Genomic DNA, 18,924 nt, shown 5'->3' with positions numbered 1-18,924 from the left:
GGCTGACCCAAGACCACCTACTGAGCTCGTGGCAGTAGTGGGATTTGAACTGGTAGAGTGCTGATTCGCAGCCAAACCACTTAACCGCTACGCTACAGTCCAACCAGCAGCAGAACTGGGTTATGTAATTAGAAAGCAATACACAAATGATGCAAGAGAATTGTAAAACGGGAGAACAATTCAACAAGCAGTGTAATAGAGACAAGAAACAAAGCAATGAAAACTAAACTTCCTTGAGGTTAAACTACTGTATTCCCTATTATAAAAATCCCTCTCCCCCAAAGTATTCTATTTTACTCATTACATGGGATGATAAGAGCCTGAGATTTACCTCTAAGGCAGTGTAACCATGACCAAAGGGGATAGCAAAGGTTGCCAAGAGGCCTGGAGAAAGATGTCTGGCCCCTTTAATAGAGGTTTTATGTGCAGAAATGGGCAGCTGGAGATTTTCATGGCATGGAGGGAATGACATCCCTTCCCGCTTCTGTTAAAAGGACAGGATGTTTATCTCCATACTTGTTTGCAATTCTAAGTATGTAGACAGAGAGGACAAGGGGGGGGTCATTAACCCCCTTCCCTCTCTGCTTTGTGAGGAGTGGAGCACTGGATGTCACATCAGGGGCCTCCGATGCCCCTGACCCCACTCACAGGGTGATTCTTAAGCTTTTTGAAGTGGGATCCATGTGAAAGGGCTATGGCTCCGTGGAAGAGCATCTGCTCTGTAGGCAGTACATCCCAGATTCAGTCTCTGGCATCTCCAGTTTTTTAAATAATCAGGTGGTAGGAGATGGGAAAGGCCAGGTCCTGGAAAGCTGCTGCCAGTCTGACAGATCAGAATCTTGATTAAGTATAAGGAAGCATCCTGTGTTTAGTGGATCTTTATCTAAACTTTAGTAGGTAGTAGCTAACTAAAGTTTGCCAGCTGGTCTGGAGAAAAATGCCCTGTCTCTTTTAACAGAGGCTTAATGCGTGCCATGACAAGTGTCAGCTGCCCATTGTCCACACGGTAAGCTTTTGTTAAAGGGAAGGGCATTTTTCTCCAGGTCTGTTGCCAACCCAATTGGAGAAAGTTTCCCCATCCTCCAGTTTGTGTGTCTTCCATTAGCGGGAGAATCATTGAAGCTGGAGAAAGGCTTCAGACTGCTCTTTGTAGAAGGACAGAGGCTACAGGCCAGCTTACTGTGATTTTTGGAACCCGCTTTCAAAATAACTCCGCTCTGCTTTTTCCTTCCTTAGCATAAAACACAGGAATCACACATCAGTTAACTAGGGCTGCCAACAGGTCTGGAGAAAAATATATATCCTGTCCCTTTAATAGAGGCTTAATGCACAGAAATGCCCTAACCTCAATGGCCCAGCCTAGCCTGATCTCATCAGATCTCAGAAGCTAAGCAGGGTCAGCCTTGGTTAGAATTTAGATGGGAGACCTAGGAAAAACTAGGGCTGCTACGCAGAGGCAGGCAATAGCAAAACCACCTGTGTTTGTCTCTTGCCTTGAAAACCCTATGGGTATACCATAAGTCTATTGTGACTTGATGCTACTTTACACACAACGTGTGGAAATGGGCAGGTAAAGCTTTTCATGCCATGGAGGTAAAGACCATCCTATTTTTCTCCCAAGACTGTTGGCAACTTTTGGGCAAGTAACTTACATCTTTTTTAAAAAAAAGACTGAAAAATAAGGCAGCGTCCTGTATTTTCACCAGGCGCTTGCAGTCTGCAACATGTGACGGACAGAAAGATGATCCCCTCACACTTATCTCTCCCAGTCATTCCCCAATAAGTTGTACTGGCCTTTGGTTACATAAAGCCAGTAACAGATGTAATCAATGCTGTACTTCCACCCTGAGAAAAGCTGAGCCTGTTGAATTTCTTGCAGTCAGGGAGGTACGAACAGTCACTGAAGCCTTGCCAGTCAGAAAGCAAATAAAGGTCGGAGTGATTGGTTACCTAAACAATGGGCAACTCTGACAGGAAAACGGAACCATGTAAATTGTTACTGCCCTGTAGATTATTTATTTTCACCATTTATATCCCACACTCTTTGTCAATATTTGATTATTGAGGCAGCTTACAATGGCAATATGTTTTAAAAACCCACATCATTTTACATTGCTCCTGAACATGGAGATTCAAGGGCCATCACAGCTGAAAACTACTGATAAACTTGCATGAGTTTGTGGCTAACCAGTCATGTTTTAAAGCCATCACCACATCTTGTGGCAGTGAGTTCCATAAATAAATCATGTATTGTATGAAGAAATGTTTTCTTGTCTGCACATCAATTTCCTTGAGGGCGAAGGCAAGTTCTAGTATTATAGGAGAGAGAAGAAACAGTTTATCTTCCCCCCATCATTTTGACTAATTTTATAAATCTCTGCGGGGCACTCTGTATTGTTGAGCCTACAGACCCATTTGGAATCTTGAGGAGAAAGGATAATGGATGTCAGGTTGCCAGTTCCAGTTGGGGAAATTTTAGAGTTTGAGGGACAGAGCCTGAGGAGGTGGGGAGAGGAGGCAGCCATTTCTGAATGGGTGCACCCTACAGACCTAAAGTCTCTTTGGGTCATCTGAAGCACCTCCTGCTCCAATGAGGTGGAGAGAGGGTTGCCATCTCTAGGTTGGGAAATTCCTGGGGATTTGGGGGTGGAGCCTGAGGAGGGCAGGGCTTGGGCTGGGGAGGGACCTCAACAGGGTATAATGCCACAGATTCTGCCCTCCAAAACAGCCATTTTCTCCAGGAGAACCTGATCTCTGTAGTCTGGTTGTAATTCTGGCCCCATGTGGAGGTTGGCAAACTTAGGCAGAGGATAGCCAGGACTGTCTCTGTGCTTTGGGGAAGAAGGACATGGTTGCCTGGAAACATATTGTGGGGAACCACAACACTGTCCTCCCTTGTTCCCAACCCAAGACCTACCAAATGAATGGGCAAGGGAAGGATGAATCGTTGTTGTTGTTGTTGTTGTTATTTTCATTTATAGTCCACTTTTCTCACTGGGACTAAAGGCAGATTACAAGGACCATAAAAACTTTTCAGCTCAGTCAGTGAACGGATTATAGGAGATGCTAACACCAGTCAGCCAGGATATTACAAAATAAGATAAAGACGAGGGACTGGACTAGCCCACAGCCTAGAAAGCAAGTTGTTGGCGAGGAAGAATGAATGCGATGACTAAAAAATTAACCAACACCAGAACCAGCCGCTAGATGGCTGTGGCTGTATTTGCCTTCCAGGAGGAGCGTTTTGTGCTCCTTCTGCAGCTATTTCTCTATATGCATCTGCCTCACCCAGAGGGCTGGTCTTTCCAGGCAAGATGCCGCATCCGGTGCTCAGCAGCAGAGGGACCGGTGGGAGAGGGCGGGTGGGGAAGCCTTGAAAACCCCGACAGCCCGGGGAAAGGTCTTTTATCCGTTGCAATTGCTGGCAGTTCAATGCTACGCCTAGCAGGAGCGTTAGAAGCGGGTGCCCCCAGAACAGGCCCACCGATGGGAGATTTAAAAGGCTTTGGCAACTGCCCCCTTCTTGATGACCCATGAAGTTAACTGGGAAAGGTCTGAATAATGCAAGCTCAGGACTTAATTTATATATATCTACATGCTTGGGTGGAGGGACCACACACACACATCTGTCTGGAATCCTCAGCCTAAAGACAGCCAAGAATCGAGCAATATCTTAAAAGAATAACCACTATTTTATTGCAGCATGCACGCTTCTCTGCTTTTTTCTCTGATTCTAGAAGCCATCCCCTGTGCATGCTCAGAGGCATTCTCAGCTTGGTTTGATTCACAGGTTCCAAGCCTGAGCCGGGGAATTAAGTGCTGGGGAGCTCAGCTACCCAGAGGCTAAATCCAGCTAAAAGTCTCAACTGTCACTTCACATTTTCTTGTGACCTGCCTCATCTGAAATACCCCCCTCCCCACCCTTCTTGGCTGAAAACTGGGACCACCCATCTTACTCGTGTTGGATCTGTCCCTTCCTTGAAGAAAAAAAAGGAAATGGCTGAGAGACAGCAAGTTCAGGTAGGGAATCTTGGGTGCTGAATCACACGGGCATTCCCATTCTAAGGTGGTTTTGCATGTGAACGTGAAAAACGTGCAAAAAGCCTGCATCACGCAGGTATCCTTGTCAGGAAGGCAGGATTGATTCTACATCTTTCTGTCTCTATGTCTGTCTACTGTTTCGTTTGGTTAGAAATTTTCTTTGCTGCATTTGTAGGAAAACTCTCTCTGCTTCCGTTCCTCCCATATGTGAGAAAAGCCAGTGTGGTATAGTGGTTGGGCTGAGATTGTTGTGGTGTAGTGGTTAGTGTGTTGGACTAGGAACTGGGAGGCCTAGGTTCAAGTTCCCACTATGCTATGGAAGCTTGCCAGGTAACCTAGGGTCAGCCACACAGACAGTTTAACCCACTTCCCTAAATTGTAATAAGAATAAAATGGAGGAGAGGAAAATGATGTAAGCTTCTTTGGGTTCCCACAGGGCAAAGGAAAAAAAAAAGAGCATACAAATCAAGTTTTGAAAAATCCTTCCTCTGATATGATGCTTTCTTTGGTGAACTTTGGGAAAGTCATGCTCTTTCAGACTGACAAGGTTGTTGTGAGAATAAAATGGAGAAAGGATGCTAGACTTGAGTTCTGGGGGAAGAAGGGTGGGACTGGGATAAAATGGTACTCGATAGATAAAATTCCTCAAAGTAGCCATCAAAGATATAACAAATCCAAATTCAAACCTACATTAAAACCCACATTATCACAAAGCCATTAAATCAATCCAAAAACCACCTCAGAGGCCACAATGTTTCATTTAATATAGTTGAAAGGCTTTCTGGAATTTTTTTAAAAAGTATTTTCTGCAGAAGGCCTGTGAGAACACTTCTAAATTTCACACCCTGAGAGAGGGAACGGTACAGTGGTTTGGAGAACTAGCATACAAGGTACTCCTCTCTTCCATTTTATCTTCAGCACAGAACCTCATGAGGCAAGTTAGCTAGAGTGACTAGCTCAAAGTCACCCACCTGAGGTTCATTGCTGAAGGGGATTTGAACTCAGTCCCTCCACTCTGAAATCCAGCCCACAACAGTACAGTAGATCACCACACTGGCTCTCTGGAGGGCCTCAGTCAGTCTAACATCAGCTAAGGCTGTTTCTTGGGTATGCTTGCCAACTCTGGTGTAGGAAATTCCTGGAGATTTGGGGAGAGTAGAGTTTGGGGAGGTACCACCCATCTTATTCACGTTGGATGTGTCTCTTCCTTGAAGAAAAAGTTCTTTTAATAAAATTTATTATTTTAAAAAAACTACTCAGTAGGGTCATACTTATAGCAAAAGATAGTACATAGTAGTATAATCTATAGTCCCTATCCCTTTACCAACGTATCTCTCTGAAACTACTTCCTTACAATATAACCCTATTATCCAAGTAAAAGAACCTCTTGAATAATTTGATTTTGCATAGTTTGCAGAAAGCCAGGAGAGTGGGAGCTTTCGCTGAGCGGCGCGGAGGGCAATCTCAACTCCCCTCTGTCTGGAGATCAGGGGGCGGGGCCACCAGCCATGTGACCATTTTCAAGAGGTTCCAGAACTCTGTTGCCCCGCGTTCCTGCTGAAAAAAAGCCCTGGTTCTAAGTAAATTGGTCTCTGATTAAAATAGCAAGCGCAGCATCCAATCAGTCTCGCTCATGCATCTGAAAGAGGATTGCCAAGTGAATTTTTTAGCTGATGTTAAAAATGTCCGATTTATCTTTTTTTTAGGGAACGTATATGCTGCCTCTCAGAGGCCTGCTCAAGGTGCTATTTATTTATTTATGGAATTTATATTCCCTAAATACATTTATTACAGTTGTTTTTGTTAGAAGGAAAGCCATTTTTAATACTCTAATTTCCTGTTACTTGTTTCAACACACTAGAAACGAGACTCTGAAGTCAATTGAGGATACTGTTAACACAAACAGCACCTCCTCAAGAACCTTGTATACATACCCTCACTTCACACTCGTTCACCTCATCTGTCATAAGGATATTTCGCTATTGGGCCAACAAGAGTGTCTCTGGGAAGCTGCAGAAGCTACGTTCCTCACCATCAATTAAACATACACGAATCCTTTATATTAAAGTCCACCCATATAAACCTACTAGAATGCTAACTAAGGAATGGTGCCTAGGTTGCCAACCTTCAGGTGGAACTAGGATCTGTAGGATCTGCAGATGCCACCCTGCACATGGGCAAAATCGGCAGTTGCTCACACATATAATTCTCTGTAGTGGCTCCTATTTTATGGAATGGTCTACCCAAAGAGGTCAGGAAAGCTCCCACTCTCCTGGCTTTCTGCAAACTATGCAAAATCCGCGCTGAGCGTCGCGGAGGGCAATCTCAACTCCCCTCTGTCTGGAGATCAGGGGGCGGGGCCACCAGCCATGTGACCATTTTCTCCGAGGGCAACCCACTAAGTTCCATCACCTCTTTTTCCAGAAAAAAAGCCCTGCTTAGAACGGTGCTGATTCCTCCAAATTAATTTTTCTGCTTTTCCATCACCCTCAGATCCCAAAGAAACATCTGGCCTTCCTGACAAGAGAGGGAGAGATCAAAACAGAGGAAGGAAAGCGAAGTGAAGACTTGTTGGTAGGTATCTGAGGCCTGTCCCTTTAAGGATGTAGTTTGTCACACAACACATTGATTGTTAGGGCATTCCATTTTCAAAATAAAATACAGAAATAAATCACTTATGGAACTCACTGCCACATGATACAGTCAACGCTATTTTTGTAAGCTTCCAACATATGGCAACCCTATGAATTAACAGATTCCCAAACGTCCTATCATTGACAGCCCTGCTCAGGTCTTGCAAACTGAAGGCAGTGGCTTCCTTTAAGGAGTCAATCCATCTCATGTTGGGTCTTTCTCTTTTCCTGCTGCCTTCAATTTTTCCTTGCATTATTGACTTTTCCAGATATTTTTGTCTTCTCATGAACTGACCAAAGAACAATAGCCTCCGTTTTGTCATTTTATCTTCTTGGTTAAATTTGATCTAGAATCCACTTATTTGTTTTTTGGAAACCCATGGTATCCATAAAACTCTCCTCCAGCACCACATTTCAACTTTCTTCCTGTCCGCTTTCTTTAAAAAGATAAAACAAATTCATGTATAATAAATTTCTTGAAGATGTATTTTCCATCCTTGCTAGAGCCAGGATATATAAGCCATGATAGCTAAATGGAACCGCCATGTTTGGTGGTAGTGTATCTTTGAATAACTTTTTTTATTTTAAGCATGTTTCTAGTCCTTTTTTTTTATTAAAGTTTTTTTTTTAATTACTAACAATACAAGGGAAAGGAGGGGGGCAGAGGGAAGGAAAGAAAAAAAATACATAACAACACTACAAATAATGCTTTCCCTTCATACTGCCATTGTTTAAAATTAAAACTTTGTAAAATACTGTTAGATTGGTAGACCTTGCAAAATACAGATTATAATCAAAATTAAGTCTCCCCCCCCCCCGGGCCTCGGACGCAATTCTCTCTGAACAGCTGCAGTCGCCGTGCTCGTTCCTTCCTCCCCTCCCCCTTCAGACTTGGAACCCTTCTCTTCTTGCTGCAAATCCTGCTGGAACTCTGGATGCTGACCCTCAAAGTCCCTTAGTTGATCTTCTGATGTTATCTTGTAAGCGTGATCTTTGTAATTAAACCAGATACCTTCCGGAAATAACTATTTGAACTTTATTTCACGTTTCCTCAAAAGAGCCACAAACCCTTTGTATTTAAATCTTCTTTTCCGAGCTAAAAATGGAACATCCTTCAATATCTTAACCTTATTGCCCAAAAAGTCCAGATCCACATTGTATGTATTATATAGGATAGTGTCCCGAATCCTCTTAGATGAGAAATCAATGATGATCTCGCGAGGCAGCTGACGCTTCGTTGCATATTTTGAAGAAGCCTGACGGACTTCCAAAATGGCGCTTTTTAACTCTTCTTTAGTTTCCCTAGCAGGTGTCGCTAAAAATTCCGAGACCAGATCCCGCAAATTCTCATTTTCCCCCTCTTTCATGTTCTGGAGATGCAAAATTGTCTGTGCTCGTTCCACTTGTATCCCAATCAGCTGGTTCTCCACCAGCTTTAATTCTTTGTTTGTTGCCCTCACGAGTAATGCATTTTCCCGAGCAGACTTCTCTGCCCCCCCCCGCTGTTTCCTTAATGGTATTCACTTCGCTCTCAATTAAGCCGACCCTTTGATCCGTTTCATTCAGCTTGTCAACAAAGGGCTTTATGGCTTCAGTTACCGACCGCTTCACCAAGTCCTCGAGAGATTCCCCTTTACCCTGCAGGGCAGCCGAAATTGACTTGCCCAAAGCGGGACTCTGCTTTTTTGTCGCCATTTTAGGGGGGGGGGAACCGCCAACCAAGTTCTGAAACTCAGTGAGGGGGAAGAAACCCGAGCCTTCTTAGCTTCAGATCCCACCAATCCTTCACATACGCTTGTAATACAGAAGGGATTCGCTTACTTACAGGCATCCGCCTAGTTCTGCTCTTTGCCATTTTCCATGGCCCGGCTGCACGCGATGTGCTGCGCAAGTCTGCTGGCCTCCATTGGAGCAAACGGGCAATTTACCCCCTGCATCACATTCAGGGGGCTCTTCCCGCGGTGCCCCGGACCCTCACTCCCTCACTGGGAGTCCTGGGGGTTAACCCTCGCGGGTCAACTGCCCGGTCAGGCTGCTCAGATGTTTCCTCCTGGACCAGCGGAGAGGAGCATCTGACATGGCTGGGAAAACGAAAACGAATCAGCATGTTTCTAGTCCTCATGACTGTGAAGGCTGGACTGACAATGCACAGAAACTCAGCATGAATGATCTTTACTTCTGCTGCTCCTGAGCTTTTCTCATTCTTTCTCTTGACAGAGGGAAATAGACACTGAGAGAAAGAAGGCTGTTGTGGATTGGAAGCAGATGCATGAGATTCTGGATGAGCAAAAGCAGCTTGTGCTGGGCTGGCTGGAAGAGATGAAGGACTATGTTGTCTACCGACAGAAGGACATTGTTAGATTTTCTAGAGAGAGCTGCCACTTCAAGGGACTGGGAAGACAGAAGGGACAGCAGCTCCTGTTGGTAAGGAATAGGACAAAACAAAGCATGTTAAGATATTTTCCACACAGTTATGGGCTTGTGTGGTTTCCCTGTCATGGCTGCTGATCCCAGGGGTTCCAAATGCAACTTTTAATGCATTTTCCTCTTCCCTGTCCCGTGGCGGTGACCATTCCCCCCACGCCACTAGAGAGGATTTTTAGGGCTTTTTAAAAAAATCACTGATTGGCATATTGTTATAGCTTTATAAGAATACTTGAATCTATTAGGTTCTCTGAATTCCCAGCTTTCTTTCTTACTTTTTTTGAAAAAGTAAGTCTCTCTGTAGCCTCTTTCATTGTGGAAATCTCCACCATGTAATGGGCTAACACAAGCAACTCCAGTGAACACAAATCATAGAATCATAGAGTTGGAAGGGGCCATACAGACCATCTAGTCCAACCCCCTGCCCAGTGCAGGATCAGCCTAAAGCATCTCTGACAAGTATTCATCCAGCCTCTTCTTGAAAACTGCCAGTGAGGGGGAGCTCACCACCTCCCTAGGCAGCTGATTCCACTTTTGAACTACTCTGACGGTGAAAAAGGTTTTCCTAATATCCAGTCGGTACCTTTGTGCATGTAGTTTTAGCCCATTGCTTCGTGTCCTACCCTCTGCTGCCAACTGGAACAGCTCCCTGCTCTCCTCCAAATGACAGCCTTTCAAATATTTAAAGAGAGCAATCATGTCCCCCCTCAACCTCCTCAACCTCCTCAAATTCTGCCTGTCAGTTAAAATCTGCATCTGAGAGCCAAGCTACAAGTGACAAATGACACTTGAATGGCAAGTGAACAGACTCACATGTATTCCTCCCTGTTCACCTCCGCTCCACTTGCCCTCCACTTGATCACTACATGGGCAAGCTTCTCCTATTATAACAACTGTACATCAATATTATGATATTCTGGTGCTGATACATTTTGTAAAAATTACAAAAGCCCTTGTGGCCCAGAGGTTTCCCAACTGTGGAAACCTCTCTTTAAAGGTAAAGGTAGTCCCCCTGTGCAAGCACCAAGTCATTACTGACCCATGGGGAGACGTCACATCACAACATTTTCTTGGCAGACTTTTTACGGAGTGGTTTGTCATTGCCTTCCCCAGTCATCTACACTTTACTCCCATGAAACTGGGTACTCATTTTACCGACCTTGGAAGGATGGAAGGCTGAGTCAACCTTGAGCCGGCCACCTGAACCCGGCTTCCGCCAGGATCAAACTCAGGTTGCGAGCAGAGCTTGGGCTGCAGTACTGCAGCTTACCGCTCTGCGCCATGGGGCTCATTTTCTCTCTTTAACAGAGGCTCAATGTGTGAAGATGGACAGTTGAAGCTTTTCATGGCATCGAGGGAAATAACTTTACCTGGTAAATAACGACCCATTAAGCTTCTATTAAAGGGACTGGTCACTTTTTCTCCAGGCATGTTGGCAACCCTAACTTACACCATAACAACAACAACAGCAGCAGCAGCATTCAATTTATATACTGCCCTTCAGGACAACTTAACATCCACTCAGAGTGGTTTACAAAGTATGTTATTATTATCCCCACAACAATAATCACCCTATGAGGTGGGTGGGGCTGAGAGAGCTCCTTGAAGCTGTGACTGACTCAAGGCCACCCAGCTGGCTTCAAGTGGGGGAGTGAGGAATCAAACCCGGTTCTCCAGATTCGAATCCCACGCTCTTAACCACTACACCAAACTGGCTGTCAAGGGGTGTAGCAATATATAAGGTTTCAGTTTAATTTTTAATGCAATGTACATATGGATCAATGGGCTACACAACAGATGGCTGAAAAGTTAGTTTGTTTTTAACATTGTATCAATACTTTGCACTATTTCTTGTCTACCTGGAAAAGACAATTGGGATACAATCACTTTCATTTAATGTAAGTAGACGGCGAGGAACAATTTTAGCAGTTCAGCTTGTGTACCGATTGTGGTACACAATGATTTTTTTCATGGGATCCAACCCATCGTATGGAAACTTGGCCAGTAAACCAACTAACAACACATACACAGTCATGCAGAAACCACAAGGAGTTCTACCAGGTACTAATTTTATCCACTTTCTCTTTCATTCTAGAATATAGACAGCTCTGGTTGCAGGTGAGTCCCCGGTTCAGTTTTTGCTGTGCTTCTTAAGCTGTCTGAGTTTGGCATCTTCTCTATTCAAGAGCCACCTATTGAGGAAGAAATCTACAATTCACCTTCTTATTAGGTCTTTCAAATGGTTATTAGCCGTGACAGCTAAATGGAACCTCCATGTTCAGGAGTAGTCTACCATAGAAGAACAGCTGCTAGAGGATGAGCGACAAGGAAGGGCTGTTTTCATCATTGCTTGCTTGGGGACATTCCCTGAAGTATCTGCCTAGCTGCTTGAGAATATGTTCCTTTGGGAGGGCTTTTTAAAATGTTCCTCAATTGCTTTAAAAGGAGCATGAAGGAATGGTAAATTGGACGTAGTTGCTAAAAGGAGCTTCCATGTTCAAAAGCACTGTACCCCTGAATATCGGTTGTTGGGGAGGGGACAACAGAGGAGAGCTTATGTCTTTATGTCTTGTTTAGGTGCTTCCTGGGAGCATCTGGAATAGAAGGAAATGGGATACTGGACTAGATATAACCTCAGTCAGATCTAGCAGTGATCTGTTTATGTTCCTAGAAAGCTTTTAGAGGGACACAGACAAATTCAATAGATGTTTGCCAAAATATCCAAATGGCGCCTCCATGTTCAGAGGTAGTCTACCATAGAACACTAGGCGCCTAAAAAAGAGGGGTGGAGGATCAGTTTCATGCCCTGCCTGTGGCCTCTGGTTGCTGGAAACAGGATGCTGCACTAGGCAGACCTTTGGCCTGGGCCGATTCCAGATGGCCCTCCCCATCCCGAAACGTTGCGCGTCGTCGCGTGGAAAACGTGAAATATCGCGTTTTCTCGCGCGAGTTTTGCGCGATGTTGCGCAAAACTCGCGTGAGAAAACGCGGTATTTCGCGCAACGTTTCGGGACGGGGAGGGCCGTCTGGAATTGGCCCAGATCTGGCAAGGATGTGCTGAACTCATGTGAAGCTGCCTTATACAATAGGGTCATCACGGACAGCGTTGTCTCTTCAGACTAGTAGGGTCTCAGGTGGAGGTCTCTCCCATCATCTCCTACCTGGTCCTTTCCACTGGAGATGCCAGTGATGAACTTGGGGGCTTCTGCATGCCATTGCCAAGCAGGTGTTCTACCACTGAGCAATGGCCTCTCCCCTTTTCTTGTTTGCAGAGGTGAGATGTTTGCCTTGAAGCCTCAGACAGATTTGGTGGAGCTGGAGCAGAGGCTGAGCATGCTGTCTCAGAAAAGAGTTGTTTTGCAGGAGATGCTGCAGGGCTTCAAAGGTAAAGGAGCTGTTGTTATCGTCCTTGCACCCGTCACAAGTAAGGGGACAGAACTCGGCTGTGCCTGGTTTCTCAGGAGGAAACCTGAGGGAGTTGTTAATAGCCAGAAGTGTCAAGCCAAGCAGAAAACAATCTGCTTTTCTCTGGATTCTGGCCTCCCATCCAGACATTCTGCACCCCTTGAGTCTGGAGATCCTGGGAAGGAGAGACCAAGGGTAGAGTTTAAACTGGGAGGCCCCCAGTTTAAATTCTACCTCCTGTTGCCTCAGGCTAGCCATACTTTCTCAGTCCCCCATCTGCAATGTGCGGAATAATGTTGGGCTACTTCACATAACAACAACAACATTTGATTTACATACTGTTCTTCAAGAGAACTTAATGCCACACTCAGAGCAGTTTACAAAGGTTGTTATTATTTTCCTCATGATAGTCACCCTGTGTGGTGGGTGGAGCTGAGGGAGCTCTGAAACAGCTGTGACTGGCTGAGGGTCACCCAGCTGGCTTCAAGCAGAGGAGTGGGGAATAAAACCTGGCTCTACAGATTACAGTCCTGCTGCTCTTAACCTCTACACCAAAATGGCTCTCAGGAGCCCGCCAGTGACAAGCAATCTCCCAGGGGTTCGCCCCATTGCCTGCCAAGTGATCAGCGGGAGGTGGCAAGCCCCTCAGAGATCGCCCACTTCTGGCAAGCATCCTGGGAACACGCACAGTGCGCCTACTCCCAAGGGACATGTCGATGTCACTTCCTGAAGTGATGTCACACCAGTCACAGGCATGCTCCCGTGCTTCACTGGAGCCAAATGGGCCAGAATTATCCCCACACAAAGCGTGGAAGCATGCCCATGGCCTGTGAGATGATGAAACTTCCCATGCAAAAAGGTACGTGGGCAAGGCACAAGCTAAGTGCCAGGTCCCCACCCTCCTGCTGGGAGGGTAAAGGAACCTGGCAACCTTGCTTACATGGGTGTCGTTAGATTATGCAATAAAGCATTTTGAACACGCTATCAGATCCTGAGGCCTGATTCAAGGTAAACCGTGGAGGCTGGCTTTCTGCCTTATGGAAACATTCAACTGTGATGTTCGCCCACATGTCACTTGAGCAACGCAAACCTGTGGTGTCTTTTACCAGCTGAATGGTTATTTGTAAGAACTGGGCCTTCATGAATGTTGCTGTGAAGAATCCAGAGAAAGTCCAAGTCTGTGTTCATCTGTCCTCTCCTTTTCTTCTGCAGAGACTCTCCATCGGGAACTGAAGATCAGTGCAGGTACCCTGATTTCCTCCTCACCCCTCTTACACACTAGCAAATATCTGTTTTTATATAATGGGTGAGGTGAATGTGGAGAGAGGACTTGTTTATTGCAAAGACTCTGAGTGTCTCCTTCCAACTGAACCCTACAAGCCCTCTGGTACAGACACTTCTGAGTTACATTGGAAATCAAAAAGAGATGGGGACAGTCTCAGTGGCAGGGAGTTCTACAAGCTAAGGACAACAGCTGAAAAAACCCATCTCATGCCTGATAGCATGGTGTTCTAGAGTAAGTCATTTCTGTCTAATCTTCTCAGACATCAGGTATAGTCACATTGGTTGAGGTGGCTTTTTGAGTACTTTGCCCTAACTGTAATATTGCCCCTAAATTTTCACTCTAACTTTTGGGGGAATGTTAGCAGAGTGGGGAAGACAAGAATGCTAAAAGATAGTGGCTGTTTTCACACATGTTTAAAATAGCGCAATACTCATGGAAAGCTGCTGGCTTCCTTGCGTGATTTTTTACGCCACGAAAACACCATCATCACTGCCTGCAAACAGATGGCGTCAAAAATCATGTGAGGAAGCCCCTTCCGTGAGTATCGCAGTTATTTTAAAGACATGTGAAAACGGCCAGTATTTTAGTAGGGTCTGGAATGTTAGCAGTGTGGGAATGGACTGTTAGCAGTTTTTCAGTCAGCCAACTCTTTCTAATGGTGAGGCAACAGATTGTGACTTCCATGAGGTAGGGGTTAGCACAGCTTCCTTCATCCAGCAGAGAATTCCAGGAATACCAAACCTTCTTGGCCTTCTTTTCCAGAACGAGGTGAAAAGCCCTGGACTCAAAATCCACAGGGCCCTGAGGCAAAGAAAGGAAGTAGACAGCCCCTCAGAGGTGAGAGGATCTTGTTTAAAGTGACCAGTGAATATCTCAAGAATGAAGAACTGCTTTGTTTCTGGTCTGGGGCCTCCTGAATCCACTGCAGCAACTGTAACCCATGAACTCCTTTAGTTCCTTGTAAGAAGGGCAGGGTAAAAATCTAATAAGCAACAAATAAATAACAATAAATATCCGCTAGAAGTGTGGTCTCAAGGCACCCTTTTAATAGTTAGGTCCTATGACTTGCCACTTCCATAGATATGTTAAAATGTCAGCAAAATAGCAGTTTTTATTGCTCATAAAAAAAACTCAAAGCAAAAAAAAGATCTTTTATTAAATATAACTTGCTTTAAATAAATGTTGGAAGGAAAATGTCCAGCTGGTCTCTTTTTGTTTCATATTGGAATGGTAGGTATAATGTGAATGACGATATACCTTATCTGTTAAATATTTAATATCTCTACAATACATTTAATATCTCTGTGTATGTGATTTTTTCGACAATACATTTAATATCTCTGTGTATGTGATTTTTTTTTATTTTATGTCTCGGTATAACAGCCTAAATAGTCCATCTTAGCCTGAGGTTGTCAGAAACTTGAAAGCTAAGCAGGGTTGGCCATGGCCCTGGTTAGTGCTTGGATGGGAGACCACCGAGGGAGTACAGGGTCTGTTATGCAGAGGAAGGCAATGGCAAACCAACTCTGCTAATCTCTTGCCCTGAAAACCCTATAGTCCTGCCGTCACTATGAGTCAGTTGCAACTTGATGGCACACATTTATTACTGTTTATGTGTGAAAAAGTGTCAGTGTCTAAGTAAATAAATAATGTAATTCCCTCTTACCTCTAGCAGGAGAGGGACAAGTGAACGAGAGAGCTGAGAAGCCGCTCGTAGAACATTCTGAGTGTGAAGAACAGCACGAGAGGCCTATGGAAACAGAAACAGAGATCACTCCTCTTCATCCCAAACCAGAAGACGTTTTGGAGAGCCTGTGTGGATCAACGAGAGAGGCAGGGAATGGTCTGAGTAATGGGGAAGAGGATAAATCTTGCCAAGGAAATGAAAAGAACCTTGATGGGAATGTGGTTCAGCAGAGGACTCTGGAAAACAAGAAACAGAAGATGTGTGCCGAGTGTGGGAAAAGCTTCAGCCAGAGCTCTCGTCTCATCCGGCACCAGAGAATCCACACTGGCGAAAAACCGTATAAGTGTTCGGACTGCGGGAAGAGTTTTTGCCAGCGGTCTGGCCTTATCGTTCATCGGCGAACCCACACCGGTGAGAGACCATACAAATGCTCACACTGTGAGAAGAGTTTTAGCTTGAACTCCAACCTTATTGCACATGAGAGGACCCACACAGGTGAGAAGCCGTTCAAATGCTCGCACTGCGGGAAAGGCTTCAGCCAGCGGTCGGGCCTCATTGCACATGAAGGGACCCACAGGGAAGAGAAGCCATACAAGTGCTCAGACTGTGGGAAAAGCTTTTGTAGGAGCTCAGATCTCATTGTACATGTGACAACCCACACAGGGGAGAAGCCTTATAAATGCTCCCACTGTGGAAAGAGTTTTAGTCGGAGGCCAGACCTCATTGTTCACGAGAGGACTCACACAGGAGAGAAACCATATAAGTGTCCTGATTGTGGAAAAAGTTTTAGCCAGAGATCAGGCCTTATTGCACATGAACGAACACACATGGAGGAGAAACCATACAACTGCATGATTTGTGATAAGAGTTTTAGCCATAGCTCTCACCTTGCCATACATGAGACAACACATGTGGAAGAGAAGCCTTTCAAGTGCATGGATTGTGGGAAAAGCTTTGGTCGGAAGTCAGACCTTGTAGCGCACCAAAGAAACCACACCGGGGAAAAACCATATGAATGCTCAGATTGTGGGAAATGCTTCAGCCAGAGACCGAGCTTGAGTGCACATGAAAGAACCCACATGGGGGAGAAGTTGTACCCATGTTTGGATTGTGGGAAGAGCTTCCGCAACAGCTCCAACCTCAAATCCCACAGGAGGACTCATATCGGGGACAAACCATACAAATGTTCGGTCTGTGAGAAAAGTTTCAAATGGAGCTCCAACCTCATTGCCCATGAAAGAACCCACACAGGCGAGAAACCATACAGATGCTCAGACTGTGGGAAAAGCTTCAAGTGGAGCTCGGATCTTAGCAGACACCAGAGAATCCATATGGAGGAGAACTCTTGAAGGGTCTGAATGTAAAGGACGTGTTTCAGAGTGCTTTCACAGAGTAACTTAGGAAACACAGATGCATTTGAGGAGGGGGGAATTAACTTGTTCATGTGGGTGCTCCAGTATGTCATGTGCAGAATTGCCCTTTTGAATTAGCACTGCGGCCACCACATTTAAAGAAGAGTACTACTAATTGGCTGGCTTATTTCAGATGGATATGTGAATTTTAGCCTCACTTATCTCTGCAGCTTCTGGCCACATGTCCCACTGCTCCCTCCCCTTTCCTCAGTTCTCTGCACTACTTCCTGTTCCTAAGCTCACCAGTTCCTTGGTCTGTTGCCTTCAGTATTCTGGTTGCTCTATTCCTAGTCCTGCTTATTTTAAATTTCCATTTCTTACACCATTCTGCCTGTTCACAACCCTGCTATTTTAAAGCAGCTCGGTCAATGGCACCAAGCCTTTTCTGTCTGAACCACCCCTCTGTGACATCAGAGCAGGCTGGCCAACCATTGCCATAGGCCACCTCACAAAATCCAGTCATGCATTACAATATAGATGATTCAACCATTGTTTCTCTGATGGGCAGGTTATGATGTCTAGCAGACACCAGCTTAGAAGAGGCATTGCACTTTTGAAAGAGGGAAGAAGCCTTCTTTTGTGGGCAAGAGAAAGGGAAATGCCTTTTCTATAATGGTCCCTGCCTCCTACAGCTTATGCCTTATATAAAAACCTTTTTTTTCCAAATTGCTTCCCAGTGAAAGGGCCCCTTTTCACTTGACTCAAATGTTTTGCTCAACTGATTAATCAATTACATTTGAAGCTAGTTTTTAGCTGATTTGATGGTGAGAGGAGCAAATTCCTTTGGGGAGATGGCCAATTTCAGGACTGAAAATACTCAAAACACCAGGCTAACAAAATACTCTATACCCAACAATAGCCCTGCAGAGAAGATTAGCATATCAAGCACCAATCCATATGCAAAAGAACCTCCTCAGGATACAGTGAAGCCTCCCTCCATGAGCATTCCACACCCTGGGAAACTCTTACAGGACGACTTAGCCCAACCCCACCTTCCTGAGTAGATATAAATTACCTGCCAACATCCTTTCCACACTGTGACACTGAGAGATCTCTGTCTTTCAGTGCTACACCTCTGAATATGCCAGTCACAGCTGCTGGCAAAACGTCAGGAACTACAATGCTCACGGCTATACAGCCCAGAAAATCCACAACAACCATCGTTCTCCGGCCGTGAAAGTCTTCAACAATACATCGATCATTTGTATCTCTGTATAAGGAAATGATGTTCTAATATCACTCCATGCTGCTCCACAAACTTTCCTTTTTGTTTTGGTTTTTCAGGTCCTTTTGGTCTCTTTTTCTAACATGTGTATATAAACACTGTTGCGCTGAGTGAGTGTTGCGCTGATGTTCAGTACGGGAATACCTGCTCAAGTTTCTAGTCTATATGGCTGAGAGGACATTGTGTTGACCACAAGCCATGACTGGCAAAACCTCCCAAGCAAGAGTAGCCTGCCCTAAGAGGGTTCCAGAAAGTCTTGTTTCTATTGGTAGTTGTCCATCAGTAGGTCTCTAAGCTACTGGTCGCACTGCTATCCAGTTTCTTTAAGACTACCTCTTCTAGTAGTAGACAATTCCACAGGCCCATTGTGTGTGTAGGGATTATATTTGATTTCAGTCTGCTTGTTAATTTTACTGCGCATGCTCCATACTGGAGTTGGATGGAATCTCTGGACGTGAGGGAGCAAAACAGATGAGCCTGTTTTCTCCCTCTGTTGCAGCCCTCTGGTCACCTAACTAGCTGCTCACATGTCAGCAGAAGCAAGGGGCCTCCCTGAAGCACACGGACTCCAGCAGCCTTTGTGTTCTCCCTTTCTGCCTCTCCTCCCCATCTGACTGGGAGGGTATTGTGTACAGAGCCTGGAGTTCAGAATGATTGCAGCCCAGAGTGATTTCAGCCCAAACAATGCTCTTTATTGCAAGCCAGAACAGACAGACAACAGCAGACACTACTCACTAGACACAGGGCCAAGCTACACATGACGAATGACACTTGAACGGCAAGTGGATTGAGTGGAGGGCAAGTGAACAGGG

The 18,924-nt window shown here is 45.1% G+C and overlaps 1 protein-coding gene across 1 annotated transcript; it reads left to right on the top strand.

Moving 5' to 3' along the window:
* Window positions 1-3,207: 3,207 nt before the first annotated feature.
* Window positions 3,208-16,951, top strand: LOC129327779 (zinc finger protein ZFP2-like). The gene is made up of 8 exons (XM_054976534.1): window positions 3,208-3,348; window positions 6,535-6,615; window positions 8,892-9,098; window positions 11,194-11,216; window positions 12,371-12,483; window positions 13,716-13,748; window positions 14,551-14,625; window positions 15,461-16,951. Exons 1-8 carry the CDS (start codon window positions 3,208-3,210, stop codon window positions 16,822-16,824), a joined length of 2,037 nt encoding a protein of 678 aa, XP_054832509.1. The 3' UTR covers window positions 16,825-16,951.
* The last annotated feature ends 1,973 nt before the right edge of the window (window positions 16,952-18,924 follow it).

Source organism: Eublepharis macularius, chromosome 4, assembly GCF_028583425.1.
Source record: "Eublepharis macularius isolate TG4126 chromosome 4, MPM_Emac_v1.0, whole genome shotgun sequence".
Lineage (NCBI taxonomy): Eukaryota > Metazoa > Chordata > Lepidosauria > Squamata > Eublepharidae > Eublepharis > Eublepharis macularius.
Note: the sequence above shows the minus strand (reverse complement) of the source record. Positions and strands in the feature narration are given on the sequence as shown.